The 20,142-nt window shown below is 39.5% G+C and overlaps 1 protein-coding gene across 1 annotated transcript in view; it reads left to right on the plus strand.

The window, feature by feature from the left end:
- The window catches only part of LOC124712560 (ankyrin repeat domain-containing protein 27-like), a 99,872-nt gene that overhangs the window by 23,233 nt on the left and 56,497 nt on the right, over positions 1-20,142 (plus strand). The window contains exons 6-7 of the mRNA XM_047242874.1: positions 3,757-3,990; positions 17,861-18,026. Coding sequence (XP_047098830.1) covers positions 3,757-3,990; positions 17,861-18,026 — 400 coding nt within the window. The remainder of the gene's footprint in view (positions 1-3,756; positions 3,991-17,860; positions 18,027-20,142) is intronic.

The following is a 20,142-nucleotide window of genomic DNA, read 5'->3' on the forward strand; positions in this document are numbered from 1 at the left end:
TGGTATTTTCCTTATTTTCTCATCACAGATATAATTTCTAAATCAGTCCATGTGGTCTTCAGCAGTGTCCTGTAACACCAGTTATCAGACCTGTATAAGCCTACACTTCAAACATAAATTTTCATTGATTTCTTTTTGGTCTCAAGTTTTATATCTTTGAAAGTTAGCAGGTGTTTCTTTGTATAGAAATCCCTGTGCGGTCTCTGCTACTATTTTTTTCTTGCATTTTTCTTAGCAGAATTTGTCCCTGGTCTCCTAGAATCCATTGTCCAAGTGTAACATTTAGCCATCCAGAAAACGTAATAGAGAGTGAGAAATATCCAAGAATTCAAATGTAAAGCAAAAATTTTATTATTGTTCCTAAAAACTACTTCAGTACAACAAAAATAAAACAATGGAAAATCCATGATGGAATGTAAAAATATTGTTGCTTCAGTATGACAGATTTTTATAAGAGCTCAAAACTAGAAAAGATGCAAGGCCGAGTTAATTGTCACCACTGATGTTTACTTGTTCAGTGAAAAGAAAATTAATCATCTGTTGTTGTTTGTCGATGACAGAAAATCAATTCAATATGATCCACTGATGATGCAGCAGTGATAGCTGAAAGTGAATAGGGTTTGAATATTGTGCTAAATGTAATGGAACATGGGCTAGCTGTAGGTTAAGATATGCTCATAGAGAAGAAAGCATCACAGGCAGACATGCAATAGGCCTAAATGTTGCAGCTGGGAAAAAGATACTTGTTAGGTACATGCAAGACATAGAAGCAAGGATAAGGCCAAAATATCTTTTATGAGAATAAATTGCAACTAATGTCCAAGAATAAAACTCATGCCTAGTTTCAAATGTACTAAATGAGTCTGAAGTCTGTAAAGGAATTCGCAAAACGGGCTACAATTGGCGTATTGAGAAAGTGTGTGGCTATACTCGTAATCAGTTCCTTTTGAACTTGAACACATCAGGTCACAATTCATTTCTCATACTAAAGGATTTTCGATCATATAATTATGACTCAGCTACTGTGATCTGTATGCATTACATTGCACTCAGATTTTATGATTACATAATATTAACGGGGAGGGGGGATAATAGTTTAACTACATTTAATATTCTCATTTGAAAAATCATTGCCTCATTTAGTGAATGGGAACTACAATGCTAAACAGAATTAAGAATAGCAATTTTTCAGTTGATATGGTGCGGTTCTTCTGTTACTACATGCCAGCCATTCTGAAGAAGGGACTGTGGCGTAATATTTGATGACAGTGTAATACCCCTCTTTGCACCAAGTCAAAGATCGTTTGTCAGAGGAACATGATAAATATTTGATCAAAGGTTTGTTGTCAAAGAAATTTGATAGTGTAATACCATCGTCAGCTACAGCATATGTGTGCCCTGCAAGATTTGCAATACCCTCTAACTCTCTTATGCCATCATCTTAGTCAGTTATTTCATTATAATTATTAATTTAAATTTTCCTGTGAGGCCAGTGAAAGAAAGAAGACTATAAAAGTTACACAAAACCTAATTACATTTAAAGTTTACTCTTAACTGACTCGTACAGGCATGTTCGTTTTGTAGGAAGAAGGCTAGATGAAGATAACAATATTTTTTAAAAAAATTTTATGCTCTTCAAATTCTCAATATTTTGAGATGAGATGAAATGTACACAAATGTTAATTGTAAATTTTATAAATGCAAGAACAAGGAATTTTTAATATTTGGGAATGATTTCAATCAAAATTTTATGCGGCAAACCTGCACTGTACCTTAGATGGCTTCTGTATGCCATTTTGAGACTGCTTCCTAGTTTGATAGGCTACAAGCATCCTATATCAGTTTGTTTGTACATTTTTTTATGTTTAAAGAGGGAAACTGTAATCCTATCAACAGGAAAATTCACCCAACAAAATTATGAAATTGTGAGATGGAATTCTTGGCCAATGACTTACCTTCAGTAAAACTTTTAGCAGTTTCAATAAATTTTGTACACACAAAAGTATACAAAATCATCCAAGCTTACAGAACTATCAGCTCCTTCCTTGGGGAAGAGAGAGACTCCTACTCTCTCCGACACCTCTCTGTTGATCTCTGTTTCTCCTCAGTCTCACAAACGGTGAGATCCTCCTGACCTGTGATCTGAGACACCTGCTCTTCCTTTTTGAATCTCCTCAACCAGACCCTCTTGCCTCACCAAGGGAGGAAAGAATAGTTCCAAAATCTGGGATAACTTTGTGTACTTTTATGTGTGTCCATCCTACCCAGGTTGTAATGTAAGTGTGATCAGGAAAGAATGTTGGTAGTTGGGGTTCAAAATCTCAGCCATTGTTGTGATACCACCTACTTCACTGCAAGTTTGGTTAATAAGTATCTGAACAGACAATTTGAATCCATAGTCAAGTTTCACAAGTGTCTAAATCTTTATAATGATGTTCTTTGATAGAGCTACCTGCCTCCTTAACCATTGTTGCTAATTTACGCCTGTGCAGTGGCACTTAACTAGAGGGTAAGCCAGTTTGAAACCAAGTAGTGAATGAAATTTTTGCTGCCATAATTTGGCCAGTAATGGAAGGAAAGGTAATGACATGAAGTTCCTTATACCAATCAGTGTGCTAATGCCCTGAATTAAATTCAAAACCTCTCCACAGTGTCATGAAATGAAGGCATGTGACACTGTTGTTGGTGATCCATTCATCACTTGGAGACACTAACTTCTGCAACTCCTTGATGCTATTCGAGAGGTGTTGGATGTGTAACAGGACCAGGCTTTACCCTCGCCCTTCATCATCATCATCATCATCATCATCATAAACCAGCATAAGACTACAAACAATGGAAACTTCATGTAGGAATATCAACGTTGTGAGAAAAGATAGATTGCTACTTACCACAAAGAAGACATGTTAAGTTGCAGACAGGCACAATTAATTGTACCTGTCTGCAATGTAACATGTCTTCTTTGTGGTAAGTAGCACTCTATCTTTTCTTACATTGGGATACCTCTGTCGTCAAGTCTGTATGACATTTACATGATTCTTATTTTTTTATCTCTGTAGAGTTTTTGGTTTCAGATGTTGAAATTTCTTGTTGGTTTTTCTTGTGATTTCTAATTAATTTAACTATCCTCTTAAGAGTTCTTTTGGACCTGTTGTACAAATCTCCATTTACGTCATTGTGTGTACTCTAGCACTAGATTTAAATTGTGATGGACATTTAATATCACTACCATGGTTTGTGCATGCTGATTTTAGAGGCTATGTCCTTATAGAATTCTGAATTTTTGAATTGACAATTTGTGATAGCTATTTCTTTTAAACAAAACAGAAAGATTTTCTGAGTGCACCCTTAAAAAAAATGTGTAAAATTCAAGTGAAAAATATTAATTTTCGATCCTCATGTAGCATTTATCTTCTTTCTACAGTCTGTCATGTTTCTACAGTTTGTCATGTTAAATGCAGACCTTTAGATTCCTTCTCAACTACCTTTCCTTTATTCAAAGGAATCTATCAGAGAGTGTCAGCTGCTTTCTATCATAGCCAAACAACTTTTAAAAGAAATGTGTTGGTGGTGGTGGTATTAGTAGTAGTAGTAGTAGTAGTAGTAGTAGTAGTAGTATGTTCCAAAAAATTGCCTTTAATCTGCTGTAAGTATTAGGAGATTTTGGGATTCAGTTAAGATGTATGTTTTAGGCATTATTTTGACATGTAATGAGTATATCTTTAAGTAGCTCAAAGGTACTTTGTTGTGTTTCAGTGCAACCCAGTTCCTGTCTCGAGCATTCAGCCTGCATGGAAATTTACTTCTCTCTTTAGACACAGATCTCCAGAATCTTGCTGCATCTCCACCTCCAGCTGATGACATTGTGGGCTTACAAGGGAAGATTCGCAACCTGCTAAATGTGCATTGGGTTAGCTTGCTCAAAACACATCCCTTAGAGTGCCAGAGGGATGCACGTTTTCAGGTGCAGCTATCAGCTGCACTAGAAATGTAAGTCTTTCTGTGAGGGTAATTCAAAGCTAAACTTTTTGATAGTTATTAAGTTCTATTTTTGCTGTTGGGTGACACATTATTAATACAGGTTATTACCAAAAAGTACTATGTGCTTAACTGTAACATTTTTAGCAAGTACCAAAAGTTTCTCTTGTTCATTTTGCCCACTGACTGTGAGCAGCATAAACAAAAAATGGCAGCACAAATGATGACAGGTTTCCTTGGCCCACAGAAATGCTGAAAAGCCTGTATTGCAGGGCTGGCCAAGAATTCGGGTCTTGAGGAGTGGCTCATGTCCCGTAGCTCTATTGCCTGGATGCACACCACCACGCTGTCTTGAGTAAGAGCGTGAAGAGGGGGAAATTCTGAATATGCCATATTTAGGAGGTATTGCAGTCGCTCTGCGTATGGCTTGGTTTCATATTTCTCAACAACATAGAACACAAAAAAATGAAAAAAACCTGTCAGTATTATTTAATTCTGTGATGATCGCAGGTCTTGTGGGCCCCTACCACCACGACACAGCGCGTCCCCAGGTTGCGGATAGGGGATAAGGCCTTCAGATATGAAGGGTAGCTGCGAATACAAAAAATAAGCAGTCGTGGACAGCCGGTGGGGAGCAGGCGATGGCGTGATGAACCATCCCTGTTTCTTCTTCTCTTACTATCAAATCTATTCATCAAGAATCAGCAACATTAATGAGCATGGGTCCCTTTGAAGTAAAATATTCTGGAGGTAAACAAGATTCCCATTCGGATCTCCGGGCGGAACCTACTTCGAAGAGATTCAGGCCGAAGGGAACTTTCAGGTTGGAAACATGGAACGTTAAAAGTTTGAACTGTCCAGGAACATTCCAGACATTATTAGAGGAATTGGATAGATACGATGTAGACATTACAGCTATTAAAGAAACTCGGTGGCAGGGGGAGGGTAGCATAAAGAGGGGTAACTAAACATTTTTCTATGGAGGTGCGGAAGCTCACAGTTTCAGAACATGTTTCGCAGTACAGAGAAAAGTGCTTCACGCAATCAGAGATATAAGGTTCATTAGTGACTGACTATCAGTTAAAGTGTTGTCCAGCAGGTGGAATAGACTAGTAGTAATTAATGTACACGCGCCAACTCAGGACACTGAAGAGGTTGTTAAAGATGGCTTTTGTGAAGAACTAGATCAACTGTGGGATAAGTTCTCCTCGTACGATACAAAATTAATCATAGGTGATTTGAATGCGAAGATAGGGAAGGAGGAAGCATTCCGACCTACAATTGGGAAAGAAAGTTTGCATAACATGTCGAATGATAATGGCACAAGGGTGGTTAATTTTGCTGTTTCAAAAGACATGATTGTTGAGAGCACATATTTCAAAAGGAAGGACATTCATAAAGCAACTTGGGTCTCTCCGGATGTACACACCTGAAACCAAATTGATCATGTTCTTGTAGATCGGAGATGGCACACTAGTATAGAAAATGTTAGGACTTTCAGGGGAGCAGACTGCGATTCTGATCATTTTCTTGTAGTTGCCAAAGTTCACCAACGGCTATCTACAGCAACATCAAGGTGTCACAATGCAGAACTTGTTAGGTTCAACACTGACAAGCTAAAGGATGAAAACTTTAGAAGAAGGTACATGATAGAAATTTCAAATAGATTTGATGCTCTCAGGACACACAAAGATCAAGATGAGGATGTAAATAAACAGTGGATCACTGTGAGGAATAATATCAAAGAGGCAGCGAAGGTCACAATAGGTACAATTAAGAAGAACAGGAGGAAACTGTGGTTTGATGAGGAATGCAAGAAATTTCTAGAGGAAAGGAGAAAAATGCGATTAGATTGGGATAGACTGGGAGACAGAAAACGAGAAGAGTTCTTGGAACATGAGAAGGGAAGTTGGTCATAGGCTACGGGCAAAGAAGAGGGATTATTTGAACAACCAAATTAAAAAAATGGAAACAAACAGTAAAACAAAAAACATTAGGGAACTTTACCTAGACATAAATGGGTATAGGAAGGGGTTCAAGGCCAGGGCAAATGCACTTCGAGGGGATGCCGGGGAAATACCGACAGACCCTAGTGCTATATTAAGTAAATGGAGGGCGTATTTTGAGCATCTATTAAATGTACACAAGGAAGCAGGAAATGAGCAGGTGTACGAAATACATACAGCAGGACCCCAGATACCTGAGCCAACGTTAAAGGAAGTAAGAGATGCAATCAACAAATTGAAAAAACATAAAGCACCAGGATCAGATTGCATAACTGCAGAATTAGTTAAAAATGGGGGACAGAAATTGGTGGTAGTAATTCACAAAGTGATAACTAAAGTATGGAACTCAGAGATGATACCTGAAGAGTGGCAGGAGTTGATTCTGATCCCAATTTTTAAGAAGGGCGACAAAATGGATTGTGGCAATTATAGAGGGATATTGCTATTACCAGTACGTTCCAAAATTTTCTCGAATATTCTGCTAAGCAGGCTTACACCATATGCAGGTGAAATTGTGGGGGATTACCAAGCTGGCTTTCGGAGGAACAGATGAACTATAGACCAAATATTCACCCTGTGTCAAATTTTGGAAAAGAAATGGGAATACAATAAACCAGTTCATAATCTTTTCATAGATTTTACAAAAGCATATGATTCAGTATTGCAATCAAAATTGTACAGAATTCTTTTGGAACTTGCAATACCAAAGAAGTGTGTTAGACTTATAGAAGCGAATTTGAAAAACACAAAAGGTAGAGTATGCATGGGGAAATTGGAGTCAGAAGAATTTGTAATAAAGAACGGACTTAGCAGGGAGATGCCCTGTCTCCGCTAGTTTTTAATTTAGTCCTAGAATATACTGTACGAATGGCAGCAGATAATTCAGAGGGTGTTAAATGGAAATATTCAGATATTTAGGGTATGCAGATGATCTAAACATTGTTAGCGATAGGAAAAAATCTGTAACAGCAATTGCGAATGTGTTAATCAAGGCTAGTGAAGATGTAGGTCTAAGGATAAGTGAGGACAAAACTAAATACCTGGTTACTACTAGAATGCCAACAGCAGTAGATCAGGAAATGTTAAAGAGTTGGAGGCATGCAGTTTGAAAAAGTGAACACATTTAAGTATCTAGGCATGGACATCACTTCGAGAAATGAGGTTGAGTCCAAACTGAAGAAGAGATTACAGGTGGGAAATACATGCTACTTCTCAGTGAATAGATTACTTTCATCACAGATATTGTCTTGGAATTTAAAGATTAGAATATACAAAGCTATTATTCTACCAGTTATGCTGTATGGGTGTGAGACTTGGTCTCTCACTGTGCAAAATGAAAAGCCATTTCGAGTATTTGAAAACAAAATTTTTAGGAAAATTTTCGGAGCAAAAAGGGATGACATTAGCGGAGAGCGGAGAAAACTGCATAACGAAGAGGTTCACGAACTCAAGCCCTGACATAATCAGTATTATTAAATCACGTAGGCTGCGATGGGCGGGTCACGTAGCTCGAATGGATGAGGGCAGGGCAGCGCGCAGAGTACTGGTAGGGCACTTAGAGGGAAAACGTCCTGTAGGGAGACCGAGGCGTAGATGGGAGGACAATGTGAAGACTGATTTGAGGAGCCTAGGTATTGAAGGTGAATGGAAGGAAATAGCCCAAGACAGGGACAGATGGTGAAAATACGTTGCTGCGGTAATGGACTCTCGAGTCCGGTATGAGCAGTTAGTGTGAGTGTGTGTGTGTGTATTATTTAATTATTTTTGATGCTCTGAAAAACAATATATAATTTTTATCTGCAACAAACTGTCAGTATATGGAAAGATGCAGACATTGTCAGGTTTGCACTCAGGTTTGAATGTAATCGTGGCTTATTTAATTTCATACTCGAAAAACGGTCTTTGTACACATATTTTGATTGAACATTTTACTCCATTTGCAACATGATTATGGAGGTGTGGGAACTCATTCCAAGGAAAAAAACATAGACCTCTTGGACAATTTTAATGTAAAAGATTTTGTCTTTTAAATGGGAATTTCATTGCAGATCAGTCATTACCATCTGTACAACACAATGCCACTTTCAACTGAAATGGTAAATGGTCACAAAAACAGATGTAAAATTGTCAGCATTCTCAAAATGTTTACGAAATTATCCTTGTAATTTTTTCAAGACTCCCAATGAATTCTTCAGAGCTTGCATTTTCTTTAACACCAGTGAGCTTGGGGAACTGGACGGCCTTTTTTTTTTTGTCGGAATTTGCCCCTTCTACAATGCAATTTTCTTTTCCAATTCATCCCCACCAAATCACAAAGAAATTGTTTCTCATTTTGCTTTGTCTTTCTGTGGACATTGTGCAGTGAAGTCCTCTTAAAATGCAAGGCATGTAACTCATTCTGCATGTTCTAATTTCTGTTCTTGCTCTCCTTTTTCATTCATAATTTCAACAATAGCAGGTTTTAAATTAAAAACACATTCCAAGCAAGCCCCTTGACTTTAGCAATGTCTTTGTAGTAATATATGAAGTCTCCATTCTCTTTGTTCAATTCCATCGAAAACTGTTGCAGTTGGCATAGGAATAAAGCATCCAACAACAGAAAATTTACTATTTGTGCCACCAGTTTCTTCAAGTGCTTCATGCCTGAAAGTTTAGTATGTAAAGAGTTGATTGTTGTATTTTTTGCTCCTTCATTGTCAACTGAATCTTTAAATTCTTTCTGCATGCCGTTGTAATGTTGTTTCATAGTAAATTTGCAGTACCCCTCTATCATGCTACTGCATAAAAGATGTTGAGAATTCTCATCCTTCCCTTCTGTCATTCACATTCGTAAAAGCTTGTGATGATAGATCGCTAGACTGCCTTGTTTTGTGCAAACAGCCGCTGGACCTGTTAATGTCCTTCATACCACGAACAAATAGCGAAGGGTAAACAGTACTGAAACCACAATTCTACCAAACTGAAAAAATGTTGTGCTGACAGAAAAACCCTGCACTGCAGTACCTAATGAAATGTTAGTGTGTTGAGTACGAGAAGGACTGAGCAAAACCAAAGCAGGCCAAGCCTCAGTCCACACATCATGCTTGTGTGTGGTCTGGCACTCCGCGACTGACCCAGCTGTACTGGCATATGCTTGAAGATACACCAACTGTCCCAAAATTTGAAATATGCTGTGCCATGCATTTCACTGTTGTTTTCAGGGCACGTGTATTGATGTAAAAGTGTTGTACATGCAACAGCAATATAGTGGCGTCAGCATTATGCCTGAACTACCAATGATAACTCATACATAGTTCTTATGCAAAAGTAAACTTTCAGATGACAAATATATTTTTCAGGATGTCAGCTGTGCTTCTGTATTATCAAAGTGTTTGACACATGCTAGTCCATTAAATAAACTTTTTGGCCTCTGTGTGTGAGTGTCAGGCCTTGAGGCTCTAGTACACCTGCTACAGGAATAACACATACACCAGAATATCTTCAACACAACAACAGAACTTTATTTGTTCATAGAATGTTAAATTCAGAGCTCAGGAGGATGAATGCTAAAAACTGGGAATGCGAGAACAGATCAGTTGCACTTAGTGAGATTATTGCTTGCTTGCTTTACTAGGTATGGTGTACAGAGGAACTCACACAAGACTAAAGGTAAAAAACATAAATAACCAACATACAAAAAGTAACAAAACAAAGAATAGAAGCTCTGCACATTTAGAAAGCACACCGGGAAGTGCGCATGACATCCATATCTTGTGGTGCGATGTGGCACAGAAGCTGCTGGCAAAGGCAGTGAAGTTTTCTGGAACACTTACGGGGCACAGGCGATGGAGGGGGTGGTGATAGCTCATGGAACACGTAGGTTGACTTCATTCTGTCTACAGTGACAGTGGTATGTTTTCCATTGAAGAGAATGTGTGGTCTCCCTTACTAACAACCTGGTGTGGACCAGTGTAAGGCGGTTGGAGAGCTGATCTGATGCCGTCACCATGTAGTATCACGTGTGAGCCCAAGCTGAGGTCTTTGTGCGTGAACACTGGACCAGTATGATGTCTGGATGGCTGTGGGAGGCATATCTTCTCTACGTACTTCTGATAAGCACAATGAGTGTAGATGGATTGATCTCTTGCTGTGGGGCGCCTTCTACGAAATTTTACCCATATACTAGCTCTGCCGGGGAACCGCCCAGGTGTGGTCTGTGTTGTGAAGCCTGAGGAAGGCGATTGGCAGAGCCTCAGTCCACCTGGTCCCATGGCACACCAGGGTCACTTTTAGGGTGGAGTGCCATCATTCCACTATTTCTTTGTTGGCCGGATAGTAGCTGGTCATCTGATGATGGCTCATGCCACAAAGTGCTGTCAGTTTTGTGAACAACTCGACTCAAATTGTCTGCTTCTATTCATTGTGATATGGAGAGGGCACTCAAATCGCAATATCCAGTGCGCTATGAAGGCTTGCGCCAAGGTTTCAGCTGAGATATTGTCTATCAGAATTGCTTCAGGGCAGTGAGTGAATCTGTCGACAATGGTGAGCAGGTAATGCTGACTGACTGAGGGCGATAGTGGTTTGACGACATCAGAATGCACATGTGTAAAGTGCACTGTGACATTGGGGAAATTACCTACTGGTGCTTGAATGCACCTGCTAACCTTGCTGTGTTGGCACTGCAGACAGCACTTCGTCCACTCTCTGTAGAGTGTAGACCTTGTACCTGGGTGGCACAGGTTGTGCAGGGATTTGAACACTTGCTGATGGAAGTTCGGAGGTAGGTATGTATGTTTCTTCAATGCGGACACATCACAATACAGTAGTTTGCTGTTGCCAGGAATGCCTAAGAGTTGTAATTGTAATGATGATCACGTGTCTTATAATAGGTATTGGAGCTCTTGATCAGACTTCTGTGATTCTGCAAGTGCCATATAATCTACTGTAGAAATTCTTTTGATGCGAGAGAGGCATTCTGCCACAATGTTGTCCATACCTAAGATGTGCTTGGACGTCAATGGTGAACGGGGCTACATACAGCAGCTGATTGTGTGGAATCGGGAGCAGTTAAGGTTATTTTGGAAGATAGCGAATGGCAGCACTTGTGATCAGTAAATATTGTGAAGCTGTGAGCTTCGACATGAGAGTGGAAGTACTTCACAGCTTCGTATGTCACCAGTAATTTCCTGCCATATGCACTCCATTACTTCAGTAAGGCAATGTTAGTGGCTACCAGGTCTTGTCGGCACATTGAAGTAGACCACCTATAGATGTCTGACTTGTGTCTACTAGTACAGCCAACAATGCATTTGGTTAAGGATGTGCCAACAATGCTGCGTCCAGTATCACTTTTTTAGATTTCTCAAATGCCGCGATCATATTGTCTGTTAAGGTAATTGCTAAGTTGCCTTTAATCTGCGGGCCCACTAGTGGGCTGTCAACAGCTCTTGAACTTCACCTGCATGAGGCAGCTACTGTCGATAAAAGTTCAGCATGCCAAAATAGTGCATTAATTCTTTGTATGTGGCCAGCCAGGACAGCTGCCAGATAGCCACAGTCTTGTCCGGCAATGGTAGCGAGCTTGTGGGAGTAATGCAGTGGCCTAGAAAGTCTTTTTGTGATTGTATGAAGACACACTTGGAAAACTTGTACAAGATGCTAATGGAGTTCTTCTGGTGGTGGGGAGAAGACTAAGGCATTGTCCAGGTATGCAAAGCAAAATGGCAGACCACGCAGCACTGAGTTGACGAACCTCTGCCACATCTGCACCACATTCCAATGCCGAAAGTCTTGAACTTGCTCTCAAATAAGCCAAATGATGCAATAATGGCTGTCACCAGTATCTGTATTTAGGCCTTGTTGCAATCTAGTACACTGTATACACAAGCACTACTCAACGCATAGTTGTAGTCATGTAGCAGAGTTACCTGGTACCTGTCAGGAATCATGCAGGCGTTGAAAGCTTTGTAGTTCACGCAAGGCTACCAAGAACTACAATTCATAAAATGAGGTGCAGGGGTGAAGACCAGGGGCTATCAGACAGATGCGTAGTGCCATCTTTGATCATGTTATTGAACTTGCGTTTGCTATCTTCTCCAGTGCGATGCTAGTCTTAGAGGTTGGCAGGAGATCAGCAGCCCCTCATTTGTCTTGATGTGAGGGTCAGTGTTGTGTAGGTACCCTTCATGTCCATTATAATTATTCGGGCTGTTATGCCGTGGTCAGTTGATGTATTTTGTCTCAATTCCCAACGTTTCGTCTCCGACTGCGGGAGACATCTTCAGTAGTGAGCCAGTGGGTGTGTTGGACCTTCCATTGACCTACGGACCCCCTTGAAGATGTCTTCCGCAGTCGGAGATGAAACGTTGGGAATTGAGACAAAATTCATCAACCGACCATGGCATAACAGCCCGGATAATTGTAATGGACATGATATTTCCGGCCGTGAAAGTCTACATTTTAGGTACCTTTCAGTATGCAGCCCTGCTGCGAGAGCACCTTCTCTCCCTTTGCAGGCTGTGATCTGCTCAGATGGTGCAACACACTACCAGCTGGCTAATCTGCTGCGTCAGCTGATTGTCTTTCACCACTAATACCTCATACTCGGCACACACTACCATGGTGGCTGTACTCCCGCATTGCGCAGTTGATACCATAATGGGTGCAAGTGACAATAGCATCCAGTACTTTATATCAGTTTTGGCAGAGTGTCGAGCAACATCTCTTGACTGTGTCACAATAAATGCCTTGATAGAGGGAGGCAAGTGACTGCTCCAGATCATACACAACAGCTGATCATGTATGGTACCTGCTTCGATTTTGCTTCTGAGATGCCACAGGTTCTGTAACAATCTTCGGTTGCCGATATCCTTATGGGTCAGTACTTGTGTAATGTGCTCCTCTTGAGATGCGAAAAGACGGTGGATCAATCCCAACTTCAAGCGGTTGTATGCATTCCCTCCATGTGACGCGACAATGATGTCCTGAGCTTCTGCTGCATTTTGCTGTTCCTAGTGGCTCACCACTAATGTGAATTTAGAAGCATCTGCAGTCATACCAGAAAAGAAAAAAATTGCCTCTACCTGGAAGAACCACAAGACCAGGTTGTGCGGCCAGAATGGAGTTAGCCTCGCGGCTATTCTGGACGTGGTTGAGTTCACAGTCTCCGGACTTTCATCCATTGTGTTGTTTACTTGTGTTACATACATGCAGGTAGTCGATCACATCTGGGTCACCAGTTTGGCCACTGTGTATGAAAATCAGGACTTAGACTCTACTATGCCTGCTACATGAATAACATGTACACCAAAATATCTTCAACACACGGAACTTTATGTGATTGTAGAATGCTAAATACAGATCTCACAAGGGAGAACGCTAAATACTGGGCTCACAAGATTAGGAATTCAATAGCAGATCAGGTGCACTTGCCAACATACAAAAAGTAGTAGAACAAGGAATGAAAGCTCTGTGCGTTGGAGAATAAAACACAGCACTCCTAGCAAAACGTGCAGAGCTACTTGGAGCATGCACAAAAATTGACACTTGCACTCGTGCACTAAAATTGCACATGTCACATGATGGCTGTGATCACTATGGCTTCATTCATTTTGCTCCTGTTTTATCTTCTGGATGCAGCTGAATGTACAGATTTTCAACAGCTGTAAGTAACAGTGGAATATTGGTGCTTTATTCAAACCCACCACTTTCCTGAACTTCCTTTATGAAGAGAAATTTTCATACAGAATTTTATTACAGCCGTAGAGAGCACTGGATGTAGCTCTGTATAAACCATAGCCCCATCACAAATGAGATAGAAAGCATTGACCTAAACAGTATACAACCATCCACTGATTAACACAATTTTCCCTTCCCCTTCACTATGTGGTGTGCAAAGTAGGTGGGCAAGGGAAGAAATGAAATGGAACCTGGGTCAATCAGATTAGGCTGCTTCACCAATGAGTGTTGGATTTTTCTACTACATATGTCAAGCATGCAGCCCCAGACATTTATGATGGATGTGAACTAGTCATCTTTTGGTCAGATATTGTGCAGATATTGAGAGCCTCTTATCACTAAAGATAGTAATTTGGAGGATTTGCAGTATGTGGACAGGATTCTCCAAGCTGTTGCCAACCCTGTGATCAACAGTTTGGCGATAGGTTCATCTTTAAACAAAATTGTGCACAAGCACACTGACTTCCATGAGGCAGCAGCAGGTCAAATGGAATGACTAGCAGTATCTGCTGAAACAGGTTGAATCAAACACGCTTCCAGCCAGTTGCAACTTGTAGTGGGCCATTGTAGGAACCCTCCTCACATGTTGCATGAAATCAGAGGAACAGGCTTCAGCAGCAGTGTCTCAACAACCTTGTGTATACCATGCAAAGGCTAAAGCTGATCATGTTGCAGTGCACGGCATGGAACAACATGGTATTGAATGGCACCCAGCAGTGAATTTTTATTTCAGGCATGTTCACTTTTTCACAGACTGCCTAGTTATTATTATTGTTTTCACAGTAAAGTAATGTTTTTAGTCTATAGTGTTTGGTCTTTCATCGCCCAATTTCCTTAAATCGGAACCCACATACGTTTCCGGATGTGAAAGTTATGCAAAACCTATTTGAAGTGGTTATGTTAGCAGCTGCTTTGATTGTTGTATTGTGCCCAAACAGAATAAACGTGTTTTTAAGGAACGCACAGCTTTTGGTACTCAGTTGCAGGAAGGACACAAGAATGATGAAAAAACTAGTGTTCTGTCGTGTGAACTTCCTATAATGAGTATGTCAAACACCGCTGTTCTCAGATGGAAATAAGACAAAACATACAAAACCAATTTTGTTTACCATTTGCATACATTTTCATTAATAACATATTGATTTAAAGTTTTTTTAGCTCATACTAAGTCATGACATTTATATTAATTACCCTGTAGGTTTCCTCAGTGTGTTTTATTAATGGTGTGCTTTGGTAGGTACAGCCAAGTTGTTGTTTCCATTTTTCTGCATAATATTTTGACAACACATCATTTTCGGCTAAAATCAATAACACCTGAGGAAGAGGTTCAGGCTCACAAACAAAAAGGAAAGGCCAAGAATCAGTTACCTACCTCACTTTGCTGCCATCAACAGAGATTTTTTTTTTTTTTTATCTTATTTTTAATGTTGAAGACAAACTAGTTTCCAGAAAGCTGGGTATGTGTAACATTCCATGTGGAAGTCTTATGTGGGGCAGACTATTGTCGACAGTCGACAAGCAAATCTGCTGTCACCAAGTACTACTTCGAGTATGAACATGACATGAAATGAAGTGAGATGAGGTAAGACAAGACTAGCATCATGATTTGAACACCAAGATTCTGTGACAATGTACTTAGAGACTCTTATCAAAATAAAGAAGTCAGAAAAGCTAATAAACTGGTACAGAGTTTCTGTTTAAGCAAGACTTGAGAATTAGCATTCAGTTTACTAAGATCCCACCAGACATCTCATCCCTCAGAGCTCGAAAACACTGAGAGAATGTGGGTTTCATCCAACAGCAGGCTCTGAAAAACAAATGAGCATCAAAGGGTGTAGTGAGTTGAGGAGCCGAACTCTGCTATAAATAGCTTCCAACACCAACACCACTTCAGTCTTGTTGGAGTCCAGGCGGCAAGTATGCATAACAATGAAGCTCAAAGAACCTGACAGGGATGACTGTGTTAGTAATCAGAACATGTAGAAAAATAGAGTAAACATTTTTGCCACTCACCTGAAAGCACACAGTCACAAATGCAATACCTAAACTCTTTTTTTTAAATCTTTGCCTTTATACATTTGAGTGGCCAGACACTGGTTTCAACTTTGGTGAGCAGTGGGAGAACTACTTACGCATTTGAAACAAAGTAATGCAGTGGATATGAGATTATGAGGAAAGTAGTTGGCATTTGTGTCATTAATTCCAATTGCGCACTGAAATTGTGACAAACAAATGAGCAGAATGAATGGAGCATAATAGAAGCATGTTCAGTGTCTTCTAATGCATTGTAACTTGTAGGATAAGTTACTGCATCTTGTATAACGATAATGGAATTTCCTGGGTGGAACAGTGCATAAAATAAGGCAAAGGTGTGGCCCATAGAAACACACAACAGAAAACAGTGTTCACATTGGCTTTTGAGCTCTTCCTCTTTTTGTAGCTAAAGTTCACATATTCACACTGGTGGCCACACAGACACCCAAACGAACACTACTGCATCTGCAGTCAGACTGATTATTAATTTTTGATTAATTAATAATCAGTCTTGTTGCAGCTGTGGTAGTGTTCATCTTTGTGTCTGTGCTGTCGTGTGTTTGAATGTGTGTGCTTCTGGAAGAAAGAGAGCAAGAGCGTTAAAACTAATGTGAATACAATTTTCTGTCATGTGTTTCTATGTGTCACACATCAGTCTTCTATAGGTCAGTGGTTGCCTTTCCCTTATTTTACGTATTACTGCATCTTGTTTATAGTAGTATGAAATAAAGTTGAGCTGTGCCTCTTACTCAGGTGGTGCAATGTGTGTTACCATTTTTTTGAAGGCTATGTTGCAATCTACTTCTTCTGTCTAGAATACAACTTATTAAATAAAATTTTCTTCTGCCTGAGCAGTAACCTAAATAGAATTCACATGTAGTAAGGGAATTTTGTAAGATTGTGTCAAGAAAATATAATAATAGGAAAAACAATTTCGGACTGTTTGCATTAAAAACTGGTGTTTATTGTGAAATAATGATAATACTGTGTAAAATCATTATTAGTAAAACACACACACACACACACACACACACACACACACACACACACACACACACACACACACGGCTGAGGATGGTATAGTGATATACAAGCAACAAAGTGAGTGCATGATGCATTCTGCACAGAGAGAGCTGTAGAATACCATGTGACATCGCTAGTGTTTTCTCTACGTCTTCCCCATGTCTTGCATCATCGAGCTGTTGCTTACACTGGTAATTGGCAATGCTGGGATGAGTGCCATTTTGGGGTACTGTCTATGCCCCTGACCCTCAGTAGTAAAATTAATAAGCACAGAAAACTGTAACTTTTGCTTTTTAATGTAATACTTGTTTTCCCTTAATGATACCCATAATGAATACTACAGTGGCTAAGTATATTCATCATACCAATACTAACATGAAAATCAATGCTAAATGTTCTAAACACACAAACCCTGTAATGCACACTACAGACATACACACCAGAATGACACTGTTGGCTGTAGCGTCAAATGGTACTGCAAATTACCACTGTGTATTGTCCCACCGCCTTTCTTCTTATGTGTGCACCACTATAGTGCAATAAAGAACATGGGGATAACCTCTGTAGAGTTTGGAGAATAGGAAAGAGGTCCTCACAAATCAAAGTGAACTGTGCCTTCGTTGTTCACTACAGCAAAAAAATGGTTCAAATGGCTCTGAGCACTATGGGACTTAACATCTGTGGTCATCAGTCCCCTAGAACTTAGAACTACTTAAACCTAACTAACCTAAGGACATCACACATATCCATGCCCGAGGCAGGATTTGAACCTGCGACCGTAGCGGTCACGCGGTTCCAAACTGAAGCGCCTAGAACCGCACAGCCACACCAGCCGGCCTCACTACAGCATAAAGTTTTAATTTGTCAGAGTTTTATTAGCAATTTAGACTACTCTGCTCCATCTGACAGCAACAAAATTAGTGCCATTTTTAAATTTTTCCACATAACAGATTAATGTACGAAGGCTATAATATAATTGCATTCTTTGAACAAGTCTTTCGTAAGCTTACCTATAATCTGTTTCTAAGCAATGTCAGTGTTTTATGTACTTTTTATGTCTGGTATGTGTTGAAATTTAAAGGAATTGTTGTTGTCAACAGCTACATGGTGAACCAGCTGCATAGTTTGGTTTTCCCAGCTCTGTGTGCACTATACAAGGAAGAAGATGCTGAAATTTACACGCATTTGCAAAAGCTGTCTAACCATGGTGTGACACCTGATCAGCTGGGAGCTCCAGTTGATTTAGCTGTTCCTTTGCCAGCTGCAGTAAGTTGTCGTATACAGGATGATTACAAATGATTCATCAGGTTTTGAATGAATATACTTCACAAAGAATTTTGTAAAAAAAGTAATTGATACACTGTATGGGAAAGCAAATTTTCAGGTTTCATACACATCATTATAAATGTTTTATATACTCTCCTTGAGTCACATGGCAAACATCTGTGCATTACCTCAAGTTCCGCCCAAACTCGTTTGAACACGCCCGTCAGTCTTCACCACTGCAGCAGTGATGTAGTCATGCAGTTCAGTCAATGTTGGTGGCAAAAGTGGTGTGTTAACATTGTCCTTCACATACCCCTAAAGAAAAAAAAATCACTAACTGTAAGGTCAAGTAACCTTGGGGCCATCTGAAGAATGCCAAATCTTCACGAATGCAGCGTGTAATCTACTGGTGTGGAAGTTCCTCTTTCAGATGACACAGTACTGTATGCCATTGAAGCAGAGCTCCATCTTATTGGAGTCTGAATTTTTTAATATCAGCTATCACTGTCGGAAACAACCCGTCGTTCAGTATGTTAGGTACATGGTACACATCAAAGTTTTTCGAGAAAAAAATTAGGGCCCGTACTCTTCGCTACTTGAAACAACACAGAAGGCAGTCACCTTTGAAGACTTTGTTTCAGTCTCCTCTGTACATCACAATTTTCTGTGACTTTTATGCTAATGCTATGAAGATTCACTTGACTGTTTATGTGGATTAGATTAGATTTACTTTCATTCCAATTGATCCGTAGTGAGGAGGTCCTCCAGGATGTGGAACATGTCAGAAAAACAACAATACATGACAAATATTTACAACTAAAACAAATAAGCCAATGTACCATTCCACAGGTCCCAAGTGGAATGATCGTCATTTTTTAATGAACACTAAGAGTCATTTTACAAATACTAATGCACTGAATTTAAAATAAAAAGTTTTTATTTATTTATAAGGTAATAAACATGTAATACAACTACTGTAATACTTATTTACAACGAACACATTACTGCACTGAAATGGTGCAGAAGTTAGATTATACTTACACACACACACACACACACACAAATTTTCAATGAACACATTACTGCACTGAAATTGTGCAGAAGTTATTTTGTACTTATATACAAATCAGTTGGTTTTACTAAGAAATTCATCAGTGGAGTAGAAGGAGTTGGCCACCAATAAATCCTTTAGGCTTCTCTTAAACTGAATTTCATTGGTTGTTAAGCTTTTTATGGCTGCTGGCAAGTTATTGAAAATGTCGCCTTATCACTGAACATGCGTTGGGAGAAATTTGTTATCTCCAATTCACAAAATTTGCATCTGTTGGTGCCATCATTTGTCTGTAAAAGTTGCAACAGCTGTATGTGATACAGTTTCTGATGTAATTGTTCATGCAGAATCTTCCACAGGCGGGCTGAGAAATGCCCAGTTTGTGACTTACATGACGTGTGGATTTCTCTGGTTTACAAAGAAACTCCTATTGAACACTCTCCACAACTTAAATTGCAGCACTTGGTCATCCAGCGTTTTTCCTTTTACAGGGGCACTCTGTCTCCATGAACTGTTGATACCACCACAGAATACATTGGTGTATTGAAGGCGGTACACTGTACTGTCTTCAGAAAGCATGCTGCTTGGAAGTGATGGATTATCTTCTCATACTGCAGCACACAGAATTCTTCATGTTTATGTGTTACCATTTTCTAGACTGCTGTCTCCCTCCCAACCTAGAATATCACAATGAAACCACAGTGATGTAAACACAACTTCAAAATATACTGTTTCCATTGATTATTAGTGCAAACAGGTGCATGTGTTATATATCTGAAACTATAAGACATCAAAACGCAGTGAATCATTTGCTATTACTCTGTATATTTGAAGAAACTTCTTTTATTAAAAAATAATTAAAATACATAACTTTTAATAACTCAGTGATTGCAGTCATTATTGTTCCTAGATAATATAAATAAAACAGTTACCATTTCTTATTTGTCTTTTCTTTCCACTGTATTGTTTATCATTACAAACGGAAAGACAGGTGAGTGTCATGAAGGAATATTGTGAATCTGTATTGTATACACAGGATTTTTTAAAGGGTATTATACAGACAAG

Source organism: Schistocerca piceifrons, chromosome 8 (assembly GCF_021461385.2).
Source record: "Schistocerca piceifrons isolate TAMUIC-IGC-003096 chromosome 8, iqSchPice1.1, whole genome shotgun sequence".
Lineage (NCBI taxonomy): Eukaryota > Metazoa > Arthropoda > Insecta > Orthoptera > Acrididae > Schistocerca > Schistocerca piceifrons.